The sequence below is a fragment of the Taeniopygia guttata genome, chromosome 3 (assembly GCF_048771995.1).
Source record: "Taeniopygia guttata chromosome 3, bTaeGut7.mat, whole genome shotgun sequence".
NCBI classification, from domain to species: domain Eukaryota; kingdom Metazoa; phylum Chordata; class Aves; order Passeriformes; family Estrildidae; genus Taeniopygia; species Taeniopygia guttata.
Genome location: NC_133027.1, coordinates 86,978,831 through 86,997,751, shown reverse-complemented (window position 1 = coordinate 86,997,751; position 18,921 = coordinate 86,978,831). Strand labels below are relative to the sequence as shown.

Sequence of the window (18,921 nt, the reverse complement as noted above, 5' to 3'; positions counted from 1 at the left end):
TGTTACTTAGCAAAAGTAGCAGCCATGCCTCCCCAAAAGCAGGAATTCTTCACTCAAACAGATGACTCCTCTCTGGAGCCAGCTGGCTGTGTAATGCAATTAGAAGGGAAAGGAGGTCATGCTGGAGGTGTGCACCATGACCAGTGTCAGTGCTGCCTGCTAGCCTGGGCACCGCAGAGCCAGGGCCAGAGCTGTCCGCTCGGAGCTGGAGCTGGAGCTGGAGCTGCCTGCCCAGGGCTGGAGAGTGCGGCCCCAGGCAGGGACAGCAGGGCTGACCCAGGGTGGGGCTGGGGCTGTGTCCCCAGATTAGGGCCAATTCCTGTGCCTGCTGAAAATTCCTGTGCACCGGGGAGGACACGCTGCCAATGCCAGAGCTGCCTTCCCTTGTGCGCAGAGCCATTGCTCCAGACTGGTGTTGGGGTTTGCTTTTAAAACCAATCTGATTTCATGTCTGCTTTGGGATTTTTCTAATGTAGCTTTTTTTTTTATTTATTCCCCCCACCCCTAAACTGCGTGGGGAGCACAGCCTGGAGCTCTGCCTCTGCACACGTCGGGGCTTTGGACATTTCAGCACAATTTGCTGAGGTTCTTCAGGGCACTGAGTTTGCCTCACAGGTGCTCTTTTGAATAAACAACACATGAAAATAGCAGCTGGCTTACTGTCACTGATGAGATTATTGTAACAGCTTCTTATCAATGGAGTTACCTCTCAATAACAAATATTTTTGATTAATGCCAATGTTTTCTTTGTAACATATACCTTGTAACTGTGGTGCTTAAGGACGTGTGGCTTCAAAACAAGGGCAGTAACTCAAGCTCTAAAACAAATTGCTGGCACACACTGGGGATTGTGGCAGACTCATGAGCACAGCAAGTGTTGCTTCAGCTAAGTTCCCTTCTTCACTGCATTTTGTTCTGAAGGGTGCAATATTAGTACAAAGTGTTTGATTATTATCAGAACAGTTCCTTGGGATCTTAAAAAGGGTTCATAAAACAGTATTTGGACATATTTTGATGGCTGTTTTTATAGCAGTATGTGCTATTTCTCACGCCAGAAGCCATAGGAGGCACAACAGTACAGAGCCTTTTCTTCAGAAGAGCTGAGGTGGGTTTGTGAATTTCCTTCTGCACCTGGGCAATGGAACTGCCTTATGGAATTTCGTGTCCACGTTTATTTGTTAGGCTTCCTTCAGCAGAATGGTTGCTGGGTGCCACCATTGTAGGCTCTGTGTGCCGGGAAGCCAGTGCTAGAGCTGGCTTGGGCTCAGCTGGCAAATGGTGGGCACTTCCAAATCCCTGGCGGGGGTTCCCTGAGCTCAGCTGGGCTGAGCTGGGCCCATCCTGGAGTGGGACAGCCTGGCATGGCATTCTCAGCATCTGGGACCTGCTGTGCACAAGGTCTGCTCACCCAGATGGATTTTAGGCGTATGTCCAACTAAACTTGACATCTCGCTTCTAATCACTTTGGAGGTGACCTGGCTGCACCTGGTCACAGAGAGGAGATCAAGGTTTTGTCCTATGTGTAAATTCATGCTGCCTTTGGTACGTGTCAGTTTGTGACATTACCAACGTGAGAATTTTCTTGTGTGTTGCTTTGTTTTTACTAAGCCTCTGCATAGATATCAAGGTGACCAGAAGAACAGCAATTTCTACTTGCTTTGTACATGTAAGAAGCTCTAGTAATAGTATTGTAAATGTTGCTGTGTTTTTCCAAGGCAAAAAAGGTTCATGTTTTCTTCAAACAGAGCTAAAATTATCTTTATTCATTTATTATCTTCAGTTTATTTTAAAATAAACTGAGAATCTCAGTCCTTCTGGGAACTGAGTTTTACTTCATTCTGCTGGAACATGAATTGTAAGCCGAGTTCACAGTTGTAACTTTTAAAAATTTTTCACAGTATGTTGGTTTTGCGACATTTCTCTCATGACTGAGAGGTCCAGTTTGCCACCAATATGTAGGAGTGAAAGTTTTTCTTTCTAAAGGCACTGCCTGGTTCTGAATAGGGAAGCCTTATCAGCACAGTGTAGGCTGATTCAAAGCTTGTTGGGGTTAGTTGTTATTTACCAGTGAAAATCACCACCTTCTTTTCCCTTTTTTCTCTCCCCCTACACAGAGTGAAGTAGCAGAGCTTTGTTTTGGCTTCTTTGTTAGGTCTGTTGTGCACATTGTTCCGGGCGTAGCACCAAATTGGAGGGGGGGTGTCTTTTAAGCTTTAAGTGGGACTTAAAGTCTCTTTATGCTTGAAGCTGTCATTGTGTGTGTGGATTACATTTTAACTTTAAAGCTTACAGTTGAAACCATTGTGTGAGGCTTGTACGTGACTGCCAAATAGTTTCTGCCATCTGTTAGATCACCTCCAGCTCCTCCAGCAGCAGAGCAAACACACACACACACACACACAGGCTCTCAGATGCTTTCTGTGTATGTCATGTTTAAATTTTGTCCGTATTTCATGTAGCTCTGCTCCAAATGAAAAGGTTTAACTCCCACAGTATTTCCCATTCTTCTGTACTTCACACTGCCCAGATATTTTACTAACGTTTCAGGCAGGAGACTCCTCCAGACATAGTCAAGTGAGGAGATGTTTGTGGATAATAAATTCCGTTATAGTGGTTCATGACAGGCAGTTTCTTGACATTCTGAGTCAAGGCATTTCATATTTCTGTGACAGCTGCCTTATTTTAGCTAGAATACAATGCTCTGTTGGTTAACGCTTTGTTCCAGTAATTCAGTTTTCCATCTTAAATCACTGTAGGTAATGTACATTTACATATCGTGCTAATGGCTAGTTTGATACTGACTTAATTAAGCCATCAGACAACAATGAGTTCTAAATGAAGCAAATTATTGAGCTGATGCTTTCATGAGCAACTGGAGAAAAACAATATTTTAACTTTTCTGTAATGAAATATTCCTGCTATCGAGCATTGTAATTCAATTTGTGAACCATGACCCTTCATGCAGCGTGGTTATCACTCAGATTAATAAAGAGCCAATTTACTGTTGCAGCTCCGTCACTTGGGAAATGACGAGGTTCACATCGTGTGGTCTGAGCACACCCGCAACTATCGCAGGGGCATCATCCCCACCGACTTCGGGGACGTCCTCATTGTCATCTACCCCATGAAGAACCACATGTTCTTCATTGAGATCATGAAGAAACCCGAGGTACGTTCTAGGTGCTTCACTGGCTCTGTTGTGCTGTGCCAGTGAACAGCAGTTCTGTTGCTTTAAGGCTCAGTGGTTTAAAGTTTGGGGGTGTTTTTTTCCCCAGAGAGTATGAAATCAGTCTGTCCATGTCAGGTAAAAGATAAGCTGAGAAATGAGCTAACTTTAAAACTGGACTTACTCATCGTGATCAGATTGATTGCTCATTCATTTTATAGCCATACTTAGCGCTGAGTGAAATACTCCAGAATTCTCAACCTACAGAAGTTACTAGGCAAAGAACAGTATTTAAACAATTGTGAATGTTCTCTGAGGCACTGAAAGCAAACCATTCATGATTTGAGTTCGTTGTGTGGTGTTGGGTCACTTCTGTACACACAGCACCAAGCAGAACCTCACACGTCTGTGGGACTGTCATGGTCACCTGACTGGATGGGATGATGCAGACATTGGACATCCTGTCATCAAACAAAGTATGGGTGGTTCACACATTTTGCAAAATGTCAGAGGTGTGTGTATGTACATCTGTGCATGTGTGTGAAAAAGCCACTTCAGTAAATGTCATCTGGTACATTATGGATGCAAAAATATGCATAAAATATACTTTGTAAAAGTAGTCATTGTGATAAATACCCTTTGCCTTATATTTGTCCAAAGGAATAGCCAACTGTGGTAAATGCCTCTATCATATCCCATATTGACCAGGTGTAGACACTATTTTTTGAGTTGTGCATGATGGAGTTGTTGGATATTGACAACCAGTGCTTTGTCAGTAGACGTTTCAAACTTGAAAATTTTATAATAGTGGGTTGCTGGGGTTTTTTTTATGCTTGGTGTTGAGATGTGGGTTTAGTTTTTGAGCATTTTAGCTTTTAGCTTTTTTTAATGTTCCATTGGGGAAATTAGAATTTAGTGTTAGGAACACGCTTGAGACTTCTCTGGAATGGTGGAGAAAAGCTGTGTCATCTTACATATTAGTCAAAACCACCTGACGGGCAGTCAGAATAAGAGCAAACTGGAAATTTAGTGTTATCCCTACATTTAAAGTACAAACCATTACAATGTAATAAAATTAATCCAGACATTTCCAGGCCAAGCGTGGCTGACCTTTTGTTCACCAGCTACTGACCCCAGGGTGAATGAACGAGCCTTGCAGAGAGAAATGTCTGTTGTTTGGCTTCAGTCCCTGGCATTTAAATTACATTCCCTAATCGAATGAAAAGGCTGTCCTCTCTATCAGGTTACAGAATCCATGGCAACATTTGGCCTTTTATATCCATAATGTTAGCCTTTTTGTTTGCAGCCAAGTAGAGACACCTGGAGCAATGTTAACATTAACCGCTTTAGCATTAATAGCTTCATTATAGAAGAATTTCTGATCAGATAGCTGTTACTTATATTGCTTCAGCTTGTATTGTTTTCATTTTTGATCTCCCTGCTTGGCAACACAGCAATGATTTGCAAATTTTTTTGTCTTGATTAATTAAGCAATATAATTATCAGGAACTGTGCTGCAGTCTTTGCCCAACAAAGCTTTGGAGGGAAGACAATAGTAAGTCTGTTAGTGTGAATGCATTCCATGCGTCACAGATGCACGAGGATATTTGGAACAATGAGAGGAAAAGCTGCCTGTGAGAGGGGACAAAGCATGCCAGGCAAGCTCCGCACTGCACATACCGCCAGGGACATGCTGAGGGTTCCCTGGGACACAGATGCCTCGTTAGATTGCAGCTCGTCATCAAAGATTAATTCTCAGCCATTTGGTACAATAATTTACCCATTTCCCACTCTTTTAACCAGTGCTGCTTGAGGAAGAGAGGAAGTCTTTGTGCTCAGAAGGTTTATTTAACCTTGCCTACTTTTACTGCAGACAACAGAAATAAAGATTTTGCTGTTGGAAATTGGAATGAAGCAGGTGTTTGCAGTAGGCTGAATATTAATTTTTGCTTCACGGATAACTTGCAGTGACATTTGGAGTACTCACAGAAGGGGATCTTTCCCTCTATTTTTTTTAATTGATTCCTGTCAAAGCTGGCTGATTGTTTGCGGTGGCCACCGAAGCCCTCTTTTCCTGGGTGCCAGATTCAGAGTGGAGCCGAGTGGGGAGTGCGCCCTGCACGTTCCACTGGCCTCCCCCCCAACCCTTGTTAGGGCAGAGCCCCCGTGCAGATGGAAGCTGACGAGATGCAGCTCCACTGACTTTAATGACCCTTGGCAAGACCACTGTATGTGCTCGGGATTGAATAATTCTGAGCCCTGTGTGCATGCAGTCTGGCTGTGTGGCGCTCGGATCGAGGCGGGCTCCAAAGCCCTCGGCTCTGCCACTGCTTTCCCTGGCTAGGATACACACACCCTGTCCCTGGGTTACATCTGTAAATTCTGTAATGCAGTGGTGAGAAAGTCTGCCCTGCTCCCCAGGTCCTGTGGGTATGAAACTGTGACTACAAGTGCTGTAAGCAAAATGTACTTGTCTAAAAAGCCCAGCAGGGAATTTCCCTGCCCCAGTAGCATCTGCTGATCTGACTTTACATGTCTGGTATTTGTGTGGTGGTATCACTTTAATACTAGTATATACTTAACCTCCTTATTTGTACTTTTGCTTTCTTTTCTCTTGCTGTCAATGCTTCTAGACAGTGCATAGCAGAAAAATTTCACTTAAAAACATTACTGCCTGGAGAGGCAAAATTTGATGCTCCATAATGTTATCATTTTGGTGGCATTGGTTTTCCTCTGTCCCCTTTCCTTCCAACTTCCTGGATAGTAATGCCAGCAGTAAATAAAAAAAAAAAATTGAAAATAAGGCAAACCCACTATGGAAACATTTTACACTTTTCTATTTTATTGGGGGGTGGGTAATTATTTTAAGTAGAGGAGTGACAGAATAAGTGTGTGCAGAGACAGCTGTCATTTCCAGATGTTACATTAAACCAAAATTTCTTCTGTAATTCATTGCCACTTCTAATTAGAGGAATTCCCTAGATGTAGGGGATTTATATTATTCCCTTTATCCATTTATTGAATGACTGTTACAGTCACCCACAAGCAGTTGGAGAAGAATAATAGAGGGTATTTATTTATGTGATAAGCCTCTGTACAGATGGAAAAATACGTAGCTTAAATATTGCTAATTGTTATTGTCTTCTGTCTAGGGCTTTAGTTGGGGGGTTGTTTTTTTCTTTTTGAGTCTCTTGAGAGGGAAATGAATTTGAGTACTTGCAAGTACTGAAAGTTGTGCATTTAAACATCAAAATTTCCTGGGCTTGTCAGGCTCAGGTCTGTTTTGTGTCTGCAGTTCTGGACATGGTTTACTTTTAGGAAGCATCTCTTGATTGTAGTGTGGTCTTTATCTGCAGAGTGTTAGGTCACCAGAGGATGTCACACAGGGGCTTCCTGTGGAGGTGGCCCTGAAGGAACAGCATTTGGGCACCTTGACCCACTGGTCTGAGCCTGTTTGTGCCTGTCCCAACCCTATGTCCTTCCCTTGAGAGAGCTCCTGCTCTGCCATCTCCTCTGCCTTCCACATACCACTTTATCTTGGACCACCTCAAAGTTTTTTTCTCTTCTATGAAGAGTTTATAGAGGGTTATCTGAAGTAAATGCGTCTTGGCAAAGCCTCCTGGCAGTATATTGGATTCAGCCAGTGAATCAGGGTCTCCTATTGGGATCCCAGATGGAAAACAGCTCCTAATATTCACTGCCAAAGGCATATTGATTGCAAATTCATAGATGGCCTCAGTTTCTACGTGTACCAAGCTCGTATTAGCCAGCAGAATGTTCTGAGACATGTGTGTGTCTGTGTAGTGTGCTGAGGGTAGTCATGGGGTATTTAAACACTCAGCAGCTTGGGAGATGAATGTCACACTGCAGGTCTTAGTGTGGAAGACAATGTGGTCACACTGTTTTCACGGCAAAATGCTGTAGCAGTCTCCTGCAGTAGTTCTGAAGCCTGCTTTTCTGTTTTGGGACACCCAGGTGCCATTTTTCGGTCCCCTCTTCGACGGCGCCATCGTGACTGCGAAGCTGCTGCCGAGCCTGATCTGTGCCACGTGCATCAATGCCAGCAGAGCCGTCAAGTCCCTCATCCCACTCTACCAGAGCTTGTATCCTTTCTCTATGGGGCAAGACTACCCTTGGTAGGGTTCTCACTTGGAGCACCATCCTGCAGAGAGGTAGGCTGGGATGAAAATCCTTCCTGTTTTGTAAATCAAAGGTCAGAGTTTTCTTTGCATCCAGCTGGATGTTCTCAGTGGTTCACACCCAGCTGCCATCCAGTGTTTTCAAAATAGAATGGTAGCATCACAGGAGTCTCTCACCAGCAGCTTCTGTCTCACTGCTGCTGGGCTTGGGCTTGGCACTGGTGCTTTGATCTGTGAGAAATGGTAACTCCCAGCTTTCTTTCATACTGATAGAAGTTGTGGACTGTGTATGTCTGGCTGGTAGCCAGAGCTCAGCCATGCTCTTATCCTCTTCAATTAACTTTATTTGGACTCTTTACATTAATAAGACAGATGGGATTTGTCCTCAGATACAGATGTTTCAGGTCCCGAATTCCAGTTTCTTTCCAGTCACGCCTGTGTTTGGGCATTTTCAGAACCTGTTTTCCACTAGTGGCTGGAAGGTAGCTGGAGGACGTGCTTCTCTGGGACAGGAGTCGTGACACAGACTGCAGTTCTTGGGTGCTATTCAGACCCACTGTGTTAGCAGGGGTTTGCACCCATGCTAGGGTGTTCTCATAATGCCATCATAGCTTTCATAGCTTGTTTTGCTAATCACATCACTTACCTCAGGACAAACACTTACTGCACTTTGCTTTCTCTGGGGAGCATTTGATTTGAGTATTTTTCTAATCACATGACTTTGAGAAAGAGTTTGTGAAATGTCTTCATCTTTGAAAGAACATTGAGGAATTAAAGATACAGATTTTTAAAATATGGAATATCCTCAAAGTACTTGTTTGGGTTTTTTTTTTTTAACTAAACTAAAATAAATAAATGTTATCCAATATTCTTTGCAAAAGTAATCAGAAATTAAAAGTAGCATTGCAGTTAAATAGATTTGTGTTAATAACTAATTGTTTACTCATTGTAAAGCAAATGGTTGTGGTTGTACAAACTGTGGCAATGCCTGACAGGTGAGTCAAGGTTCACTGTGTTTTCTTCTGTTTCTTGAGAGAAATCTAACAAATTCCTGAAACTGTGCTGTGCAGAATTTAGCTTAATCTGTCTGTTTCTTAGTGTTTAATACTAAAATAACAGTGTAGTAAAATGGACATAAGTAGCAGCAGTTACAAGAATGAAGCTGTCCCAGCCTCTCAATCTCAGCTGGAGTCCTCCCATGTTTTGGCACTGAGCATTTTGTGAGTCACCAGCTCACCATGCTCCTGCTGTCCAAGGGGGTCTCCCTGAGGGTCCCTGACTCCCTGGGGTGACAGAGCTGCACAGACACTGCAGCACAGGGCACTACTCTGCACAGGTGTGAGGCAGCATCTGTCGCCACAGTCTTTTCCGATTTTTTTTTGTGTCCACTTTCGCACCTGTGCTGTCCATAGTGAATCAACTGCCACTTCTCTGTCTGATCAATGGAAGTGGACTGAGAAACTCCTGAAATGGCACAAAGGGGATGTGGTGGGCAGATCCCTTCGGGGCCATAGTGGAGCAGGAGAGAAAGCTATCTGTAATTCATTCCCTAGATAATGCAGACTCTGAGATACCCTAAAGCCAACAGCTGGAATGTGAGTTTGGGCCTGTCCAGTGCAGCTCCCAAAGGGTGAGTGACTCAGGTCCGGTGTCCGCTGTGCCAGCTGCTGCGAGCAGGACAGGAGGCAAGCAGACCCAGCAATGGAAACAGTAAATGGAAGTGCTATTATTGGACTGGAGATGGAAATAACTCAAAAAATGTCAGTGAGAGGGAGAAATAGAAAGCAATGTTCCTGGCAAGGTGTTTGGCACACACCAGTCATAACTGTAGTTGGGATGAGGGCTACAGGCCAGAGTGAGGCAGAGCTGAGGAAGATTTGCAGGTTTGGCACATGGGTCATGTTAAAAGGCAACATCCCTGCTAAGGGTCAATAGCTGAAGACGTTTGGACTCCAGTGTGGTTACAAATGGATGAAACACTTCATCTGGTGTCAGTGGTTCTGTGGAGATGAGGTGCTGCACCCGTGGTGCTTGTGCTGGAGCAGTGGCAGGGTTTGAAGTACCCTTAGGGACTCATCCCTGTTCTGCCCTGGTGATGCTGGGAAGCCGGGGCAGCGTCTTGCCAGCAGTGACAGCTGAAGTCACTTTTTGGAAAGTCTGTAAACTCAGGCTACAGCTGCACTTGTCAGGAGCTGTAAGGGAAGTGTAATCAGCCACACAGATTAATTTGCATCTCAATTAGGAAAGAGTCAGGAGGAAGCTGTAGGGTGTGTTGCTGGAAGGTTGTGGAAGAAATCTCATCAGGCACAAAAGGCTCCCGACTTGGTGCTCCATCGAGCGAGCGGAGGACAATATCTGAGTCTGGTTTCCATGGGGACCATGACTGCAGAGCCTCGGGAGCATCTTGCTGCCTGCAGTCGCTTGGTCATGATGACACAAATTCCACTGCCGTTCCCAAATAGAGATTTCTGTTGGAAATCTCTTTGAAAATTAAGAAGGTAACTACAGCAGACCACATCAGACGTTTTTTTTTAATTTCTTCTTTTATGTTTATGTAACACTTTTGGTTTTAAGGAATTCATAGTGCAAGAGATTAGTTAAAAAACAATTAACTACATTTAAACTTCAATTTAGACCTGTTCTGGCTACAGATTCTTTGTGTCCATGGAAGGGCGCATGATGGCACTCCCCGGGTGCTGCATGCAATTCTCAGTGCCAAGGTTATCTTTCCAAAATAATCCATTTCTTTTCTCCTTGGATTGAATTGGCTTAATTTAAAAATTGCTTCAGTATTATTTTGGGTTTTTTATTTCCTCCACCATTTCAAATAACTCTTATACTCTAAGTCCTTCCTGACTGGGATGCTAACTGAATTTAGAAAAAATAGGAAATGCTCCAATGTGTCTGAAACGTTACCTCAGCTTTGAGGAGCTCTTGGTAATTTGCCTTGGGGAGAGTGGAATGTGTCCTGTGTGCCAGCACCAGTGGGCTTCTTCCCTATGTTTTTCAGTGACTTCTGGTAGTCTTCAAATTACGTTCTTAGCATTCAAGCTACTACATGTACTTCCTGTGAATGGGTAAATAGGGAGCTAGTTTTGTTGGGGTTTATTAACACACTGATAATAAAATTATCTCTGTGCACAGTCTTGCTTTTGGGATGAGTTGTTTGTTTTTATGGGCAGCAGTGGGGTTTGATCTCATGCTTCCTGTTGACTCCTGGACTCTACTTTCCTGTGACATCAGGTGCTGGTGGTGTCTGTGCATTGGAACAAACACATCGAGCATTGTGGGGATGAAAGTTCCTTATGTAATATCTGAGCACTGGATGTCACCATTTCCCAGCTCACAGTTTGCACTCCTTTTTGTGGACCTGAGGAAAAGACAGTCCTTACCCTGGAGAAGTAATTTACTACATGAGTAACTCTCTCACTTTTTCTCCATTATAATGGCAGTGGTATGCATGCTGACCTGTGCCAGCCAGCAGCTCATTTGGTAAAGCCAGAACTCCATCTAAACACATAACAAAAAAGACATCCATAACTTTAATTCATTACAACTCATCCAGATATTGACATACTAATATATCCTAGATGTGTTAATATCTGGAACCAAGAAGATTAAGCAAAGAACATCAGCTTCAAATTCTGAATTAAATCCCTTTCTTGGCTTAAGCCAATTTCTGATTAACCTAATAGAGAGTGCCCAATCTGCTTACCTGCTTTTCTGTGAAAGAAAGGTATTTGCTATGATGGACTTAATTGTGTGAGTGGCTGTCAAATGTTCTGGAGGCTTGTGTGGTGTCAGACACATTTTGTGTCCCTCTCAGTGTGTGTTTTGTGGCACTGGCATTTGGAGCTCTGCTGTGGGTACAAGGCAGTGTTTGATCCTGCCAGGGAAATGAGATGGAAAGCCTGTTATTCCTTTCAGAGAGGGTTCACAGTTTGTCCCCTTTATTTCATCCCAAGAAGTGGTGCCCTCCAGCTATATTGATGCTGATACAAATGGCTATGAAATTCTAAAGCATGTGTCACAGGAGCTGTGACAATTTATGTGACATGGCACCTGACGGTTTTCTGCCGAGCGGCCAGCCCTAGCTGGCATGAGGGCCTGTCAGTGGCCAGTGTCTGTGTGGAGCAGCAGGTCCCACTCACCGCCCTTGGCCAGGGTTGCTCAGACCTGAGGGGGCTGGGGCTACATGAGCAGGCACTGGCAGCTCTGCCCTTCATCCTGCACGGCCCCTGCTGCAGCCGATCAATGGCCAGGCTGTCTGTCTCCTCTGCCTTCCCTCCTCACAGCCAGAACCTTCTCCAGGCAGTGATCGATGCCTCTAATCTGCTCCAGCCTGTAATAAGTCATGCGAGGCAAAGCTTTTAGGTGGCATTACATGGGATTGTGGAGGCGGCTCCTCAGCTCTCATTCATAGAGCTCTTCATGAACTCACAGAGAATCCACTGTCGGTGCATATCTAAAGAGTATGAAATGCTTCTGCAGGTCTAAACTCCACATGCTGCTACACTGTGCAGACACAATGGGATCACATTTCTCTATTTTCTGTTTCATGTCCATTCCTGAACCTGCTGGTGGGCCCTTGTTAGACACACAGCTTGTACCCACATTGCTGGGGTATCAGGGAACAGCCAGGGGGGCTGCACGGCAACAGTGCAGTTGATTTTGTCACTATAACATGAGGTACCACTATTCTCCCCCACGGCTGGGAGCTGCCAAGTTTGGTGAGGGTTATTGAGAAAGTCTGAGGCTGGTTCTGACATGGAGTTTTAAAGATTTTAAAGAGCTGATCTCTTGACAGCATCTGTGCTCTTCAGTAGCACTAAATAAACGCCAGCAGTAGTACAGGGTCTTCTTTGCTGGCTGATGTAATGGAGAGTTCCAAAAACAAACCTGCAGTTAAGTGACATCGAGAATATAATGTGTTTTTAAATGAAAAAACTGAGTTCACTGTGTGATATGTGTCAGGGAAAAAAACTCAACAAAACAAACTCAATCTTGGATTTCTGAATGACACGCATAGTAGTATGTGTGTACTGGTTGCAAACAAGGGTCCTAAACTACACAGCCACATCTCTTTAAGCCTTGCCAGAGACTGGGTTCTGATTATGCTAGAAATGGTGTGGTTTGGGTGCTGTAATCGTGCTCTTCCCTGGAGCCCAGGACAGGGGGATGCCTTGCAGGCAGCTTGCAGGGCCACCCTATGCGGTACAGGGGTACAGGGCTTTGTTTATGAGCAGTAAGTATCCCTTTCATGAGAAGGTGTGGAGTACACAGAGGTGCAAACATCTGTCCAATGGTTCGCAATGTTTTCTCTTGGGTTAGACAAAGAGCCTCCAATTTGTGTTTCATGCGAGGCAGTTGCTCATTCTTTGGTTCTTTGACAGAAGCAAAATTGGTATATTCGGGTTACTAACAAGTACTTCATCACATCTTGTGGTGGCTCTTGCCGATTTGCAAGGGGTTCACATTCTGTGTCTTTTCAAAGAAATTTTTGCTGTTGCCCTCCATTAACTTTGAAGGGATGTACGTAGTTAAAGACCCGTCGTGTCTTTTAGAAACTTCACTATGAATTCCCGCTTGCACTCGGGGGCTTCCCGAGGTTGTTTTTGTTTGGGTTTTGTCACGAACAGGTCGGTGAAAAACAAAGGGAGTTGGGCTTCTGTGGCTGGGCGGCGAGTGAGTGTCGCCGGCAGGAGCAGGGCTGGCGATGCCACCGGCGGTGCCGCTCGCGGTGCCACTGGCGGAGCGGGCGGCGGGGGCTTAGGCCGAGCCCTCGCACGGCTCCCGCGGGCCCCGGGGTCGCTCCCCTGGGCGCGGGGCTTTGTGCGGCCCGGCCGGCTCATTAGCATGCGGGCCGGGCGAGCGGAGCTCTGCTGGCTTACCAGCTGTTCCTGCTGCTCCCGATAATGTCCGACGGGCCGGGCTGGCCGCGCGGCGCGGCCGCCGCTGAGCTCCAACAGCCTTTCCGCTGGGGATGCCCACGTGGCACCGCAGCGCCGGCCGGCCTCGCATGGCATATGGTGTCTGGATTCATACAAGATGCAAAACTATTCTGCCGCTAATGCACAATGACTCATAGCATTGCTAATTTTTCCAACAAAAGCCCACTTCCACACCCACACTTTTAACCCCTCAGGCTAAAAAGCCTCTTCTTTAGTTTCAAAGCCATGGAAATGTAAGGAGGTGGCTTCTGGATCAATATATGTAACCCTATATTTATTTAAAGCATATGCACGCTCTAACGCGTATTTTAAATTTCAGTGAAAGCCGGTTTGCAAATTGCCACTATAACGTGCAGCAGGTTTTTTTTGTTCCGAAGTGGATTCGTTGTCAAATGCTGGGATTTTTAAATTTGTCGGTAGTTAACGTATTAAAAAATAATCTGAAGTCGCCACCATAGATAATAGAAGGTTATTTTCATTTAAGAGGGAATCCAAGCATTGTTGCCAGTGGATCTATGAGGATTATGTATTCCAGCACAAGTTCCCAAGCCGCTTGGTGTAAGCAGTTTTTAGTATTTGGGGATCTTTGCTATTTACTGGCTCTTCAGGGACAATAATAATGCACTTTCCAACTAGAGGGAGCTGCTGGTATCCCTGATGCTGATTCTTAACCTTCCAGTCTAATTCCTTTGTGCTGAACGTGTGGCGATCGTTCCAATGTTTTAATAAAATCAAGTTAAATGATCCTGAGTGATTTAGATTAAAAGTACGTGTCTCAGTTCTTGCAGTGTAATCATCAAATTAAACTGCGAAATTCGGGAAAACTGAAGCAGATCCTCGTTGCTTTTTGTGGAATTATATAGGTCATGAAAAGGCTCGTGCAGAGTGTAATGAGACAAAAAGCATGCGGGAGGTAGGAGTGTGGGGCAGGAGTGCGGGGCAGCAGCGGCGGCGCTGCAGGAAGTGTCTGCTCCCGCTCCCTCTGGCGTAACAAAGGAACAAAGGGACCTGTGGCCAGGCACCGAGGTGGCCGAGCTTGGTGCTCAGGCTCCCCAGGAGTCACTTGTAACAGGGTTCCCTGTGGGCAGCGCTGCAGCAGGTGAAGGCTTCTGCCAGCAGGGATTTAGGAAGTATCTTTCCTAGGGAATGGTTGGAGGGCTCCTGGGGGGGTGATGATTCCCCAGCGGCCTGTGGGGGGTCCGGTGGGATGCACTGTGTCCTCGTCAGGGCCAAAGCCCAGGTGCTGGCCTTGGAAAGGCAGTTTCCATCCAGCAGGGCTGTTCCTTTGTCCCAGAAACAGCGGTGGGAAGCCACAAAGGCTGCAGGAGAGCAGATCCATGTGGGCATTTCCATGGGTACTTCCGTGGAACTGAACTGGTGGTGACATAAACATGCAATTGCCAGTACTGGTTTATGTCATTTTTCAAACTTCTCTTTTTCTCTTTTGAAGAGACCCTGACTTGAGTGTGTGGTTTTAATGAGCCATGCATGCTGAAATTGCTTAATGAAAAGTTAAGGAATAACTTATAAACAGGAAAAACGTTTTTAGGCTTAGATTTGTATTTTCTTTATGACTTTGTTTCTCTGTTATTGAAAATGAGTGGCTGAGTTGAGTGCTAGCTATGCTTTGAGGAGGCAAAACAGATCTGACTGCCCTCCAGCCTGACTGGCTCTGGGCAGCTAATACCAAAAGGATGGAGGCGCAGAAATTTTTGTGCCTGCTATATAAAAGATACTTTGATGGGCAGCACCATAATCCTACATCGTCCTTTAGAGATGGAAGGCTTCCCCTCCACCTGCACTTGGAAAGCTTTGAAAGCCATCCTGTTACTGGGGATATGAACATGGTGACATCAAGTGAGAGGAATAGGATAAAGCTACTTTTTGTAGCAGGTGCTGGCGTATTCAATTTATGGGGTTTTTTTTCCCCTCAGTATCGTAATTCTGTGTGTATTTCCCAGTGCATTTAACTGTCAGGTTCTAGTGTACAAACAGAAGCAGATGGCATTTGATGATTTCTTAAACCTAATGTTTAGTAACAACCTAGTGCATGTACAGTATTTCCTGTTAAACGAAGTCTGAGGTAATTTTCTGTTTTAGTACTTCTCTGAATTGGCCTGAGCCAGTTTGTTGGAGAACTGTGTCTGTAACTTGTGCTGAACAGATGGATTTGTAGCACCTCTTTAGGGTCATCCACCTGGCTGATTTTCACCTGTGAGACAGTGTGGATTATCTGACACCTTGCTGGCCTATGGTTTGTGGCTTCCTGAAGTAAAACAGGCCTTCCCCTGCGCACCTTCCAGCTGGGAATTCCTGAAGGGTTGTTCAGGGAGCAAGTATTTATCTGAAATCTTAGTGTCACCTGTGTAACAAACTTGGGGTTAGCTCAGTGTCTCAGTACTGCAAAGCCTCATCACCAAAAATGTGCCATGACAGTGAATCTATTACAGCTTAGGGAGAGAGCTCATGCTCCCATGCCCTTTGCTTTTCTGTGTTTCTGAAAGCTCTTTCCTGAATTTGTGCCATCCCTATGACCCTAACTGGCTTCTTGGTATTGAAAGGGGGCTTGTGAGGACTGTGCTTGCCAGACTGGCACCCTTCAGGCAGTGTGGCAGTGCAGGCAGGATCACAGAGGCCCAGAGCACTTTGGAGAACAAGCCCAGAGGCTGGTGCTCAGACAGTCCCCAGATCATAAGTAAACAGGGCTTTGCACTTTGAATTTCTGTGTCCAGCCCACCACCTTCCTCCCCATACTGCTAACCTGTCTCAAAGCTGGGAAATGTGACGCTGTGAAAACACCTTTTCCCACAGGCAGCTCCGGTGGTAAGAAGTGGAAGATTTATCTGTCCTTAACTGTTAAATACAAGTCTGTATTATCTGAAGGTTTCAAGTTGTAGGAATAACAGTTACACCCACATATGCCAGGCTGAATAATTGAGGGAGAGCACAACCCTCATCGTTAACTCCCCGAGCCTGGCAGGAGACAGGGATTGTTCCAGTCCAGGAGAACTGTTTTAATTCAGAAACCTTTCCTTTCTAGGCTTTTGCAGAATCTGTTGTGTTTTGTCCTCCCATGTTTTATGACTTGTTGCCATGATAATTCAGCTCATCTTACAGGTTTCTCTAATTGTGATTGCTGTGTAATCATTCATTTTATTGAACCTCATTAAGGTCTGTGAACCTCTGTCCCAACTTGCAGTAATTAGAGCCCAGATAGCCATTCCATCTGTTCCCAAGCACTGGTTAATTAATGAACTTTTAATGTGTTCTTTGCCTTGTAAAAGCCCTCAGTATTCTCAAGTTGCTGAATAGGATTGCATGCCAGCATATCCGTTTGTTTCAGATGCCACAGCAATGTGCAGTTTGGAATCCCAAAAGTCAACACACAAAGTTCCAGGATCTCAGAAAGCAAAGTGGAGAGATTTTAATTTCTGTTCCCACTTTGTGCATCAATTACAGTATCTGAAACTGGAGTTTGCAAACAAATGCCTCACAGGGTCTCCAGTGTCCTTTACTGCCCAAACCAACGGGTTTGAATCTTCCGTTGTATTGCTAAAGAAAATACACAGACATCAGTAAACCAAATGTTTCATTTTTCATGTTAGTACTTACTGGAAGAACGTTAGAAACATGATACCTACAAACACACATTTTCCTGCCCTCATATTTCATCCTCTTGTTACATTTTGTGCATCAGGCCCGAGACAGTTTTGCTAGTTTTATGTAGCATTCACTACAAGGAGATGTTTAGGATGGAGCAGAATCCACCACTGCTGCTGGAGCTGACAGAGAGACTGCTGTGGTCCAGGACTGGGAGAAATCAGCAGGACCCAAGCTTCTGAGAGTTTCTCTGTTTCATCTCTATTCATTCTGACTGTGCAGTAACATGCTGCTGAGTCAGTGATCTGTGTGCAGAGAATAAATCATTGCATTTTTAAAAAATTCATTCAGTTTCTGTTTGCTGAGCAGACAGGAGAGGCAATATTTCCAGTGACAGGAGTTTTAAGAAGATGTTGGGGGTTTTATGCATTTTTGCATTCATGATCTGCTGCTGGTTTTTACACGCAGGATGGTGGTGTAGGGCTGTAGCTGTGCTCTGTTTCCTTTGGATTGATCTGGGTTTACCTTCAATATTCAGGACAAGAATTAGGTCATTGTCCTGGTTCAGGGCCAATTTGGGAAAGAACCCCCAAAAGGGTTCCTCTAGGAAGCAGATTAAATCAGCCCCTCCCGCCAACAGGTTCAGGAAAGATACCTCCTTGGAGAAAAACCTGTTTATTAAACAAGCAAACCTAAACAATATTAAACAATACAACTTCTTGCCACTCCGAGAGAGAGAGAGAGAGAGAGAGACAAACTCAGAAATATCCCCCGCGCTGCAGCTCTGCTCGCTCAGTCTCTGATCAGTCCCTCCGGCGCTGCAAATGCTGCGGCCCAGGCCTGGAGCTGCTGCTGCTCTTCTGGTGTTCAGTCCAGAGCAGGTCCAGAGAAAGGGAAAAAAACACAGTCCAGGGAACTTCTTTGCCTCAGCTAGCTAAAACTAGCTAGAAAAACAAAGGAGAGCTCTGTCTTGCTGTCTGTCCGTCCGCAGACAGCACAGTCCAGGAGCAGGAATGTGGAGGAGGGAGTGCAGTTCTTGAAAACAAACTCCGCGCTTCTTTCCCCCCCCCCCCCATCCCCCCCTTCACTCTTGGAACAAGGCTTAAAGGTGCAAAACATATTATTCAACATAAACAGAGCAGATGATTGGGGATAAAAGCATCATACAGTCAGCCTAGGACAGTCATACTACTCAACTCCCTCAAAATCCCTTTCAGCATCCAAAGGCCAGCCATCTGTCTGGTCCAGCCATTCTTTGCTCCCTCAGTTTGTGTTTAAACCAGTGCTTTAAGCAAGGCTCAAAGGTATCCTGAAGAAGCAAAATATGAAGGGCAATAAAGGTCTTGGGCCTGGGGCCAAGTTTAGCAATGCAAACCCTGTAAATTTCAGATAATTTCTGTGAAACAAGTGCAGAGAGCCCCTGGTTCTGTGGTACTTCAGCGTGCTGGTCTGTGGCACAGTGGGTGTCCAAGTCACAGGCAGGCTTCTCTGTGGAGAGATTTCCAGAACGCCTACTTTTAATTCCTTTTCCAATATTTCTGTGTGCCAGCTCGTCATCTCACCATTGATCCCACATTTCAAACAGTCCACTTGGTGAATCTATATGTGCTCCCCTGCTCCTTTTTAGGACCTGGAGCGTTTTAAGTTACTGGCAGATCTGCAAGCAAATTGATTTCTTTCACAAGCATTTTGGGAAATGCGGGTGTTTTGTCTGGGAATGTGCTGGCCTGTGTGCAGTGTCAGGTGTGTGAGGCTCAGTCATGGTGCTGCCTCTTCTTCATTGCTGATGTTCTGCAACTCCACGGCTGGGATCTTGTTGAAGTTCTTCCAACATGTTGTTCCTCTGGCTGAGATTTAGTTATGAACAAATCCATTCAGCATGTGCATTTACTAAGGCATGTTTGTAAATCATACCACTCCATTACAGCTGATATTTAGGGGGTGCAGTTCTGTTTACATGAAGAAAACTGGGATGTTCTTCCTGGGCAGTCCCTCTCCTGCTCTCCACAAGCATTTGCACTCTGTTTAACACATTTTCAGATGAAAAAATATGCAGACAATCTTG

General features: G+C 45.0%; 1 protein-coding gene across 11 annotated transcripts in view; it reads left to right on the top strand.

Moving 5' to 3' along the window:
• The window catches only part of RALGAPA2 (Ral GTPase activating protein catalytic subunit alpha 2), a 96,227-nt gene that overhangs the window by 53,527 nt on the left and 23,779 nt on the right, over nt 1–18,921 (top strand). For 9 of the 11 annotated variants that reach the window (XR_012055185.1, XR_012055184.1, XM_030268642.4 and 6 more), the window contains 2 exons: nt 3,011–3,169; nt 7,142–7,269. Coding sequence is in view for 9 of the 11 variants with exons in the window: in XM_030268642.4 (XP_030124502.4) it covers nt 3,011–3,169; nt 7,142–7,269 (287 nt within the window). In the remaining 2 variants the exon portion in view is untranslated. Of the gene's footprint in view, nt 1–3,010; nt 3,170–7,141; nt 7,339–18,921 lie in introns of all 11 variants that reach the window. The other 2 variants (XM_072927324.1, XM_072927325.1) reach the window with 1 other exon arrangement.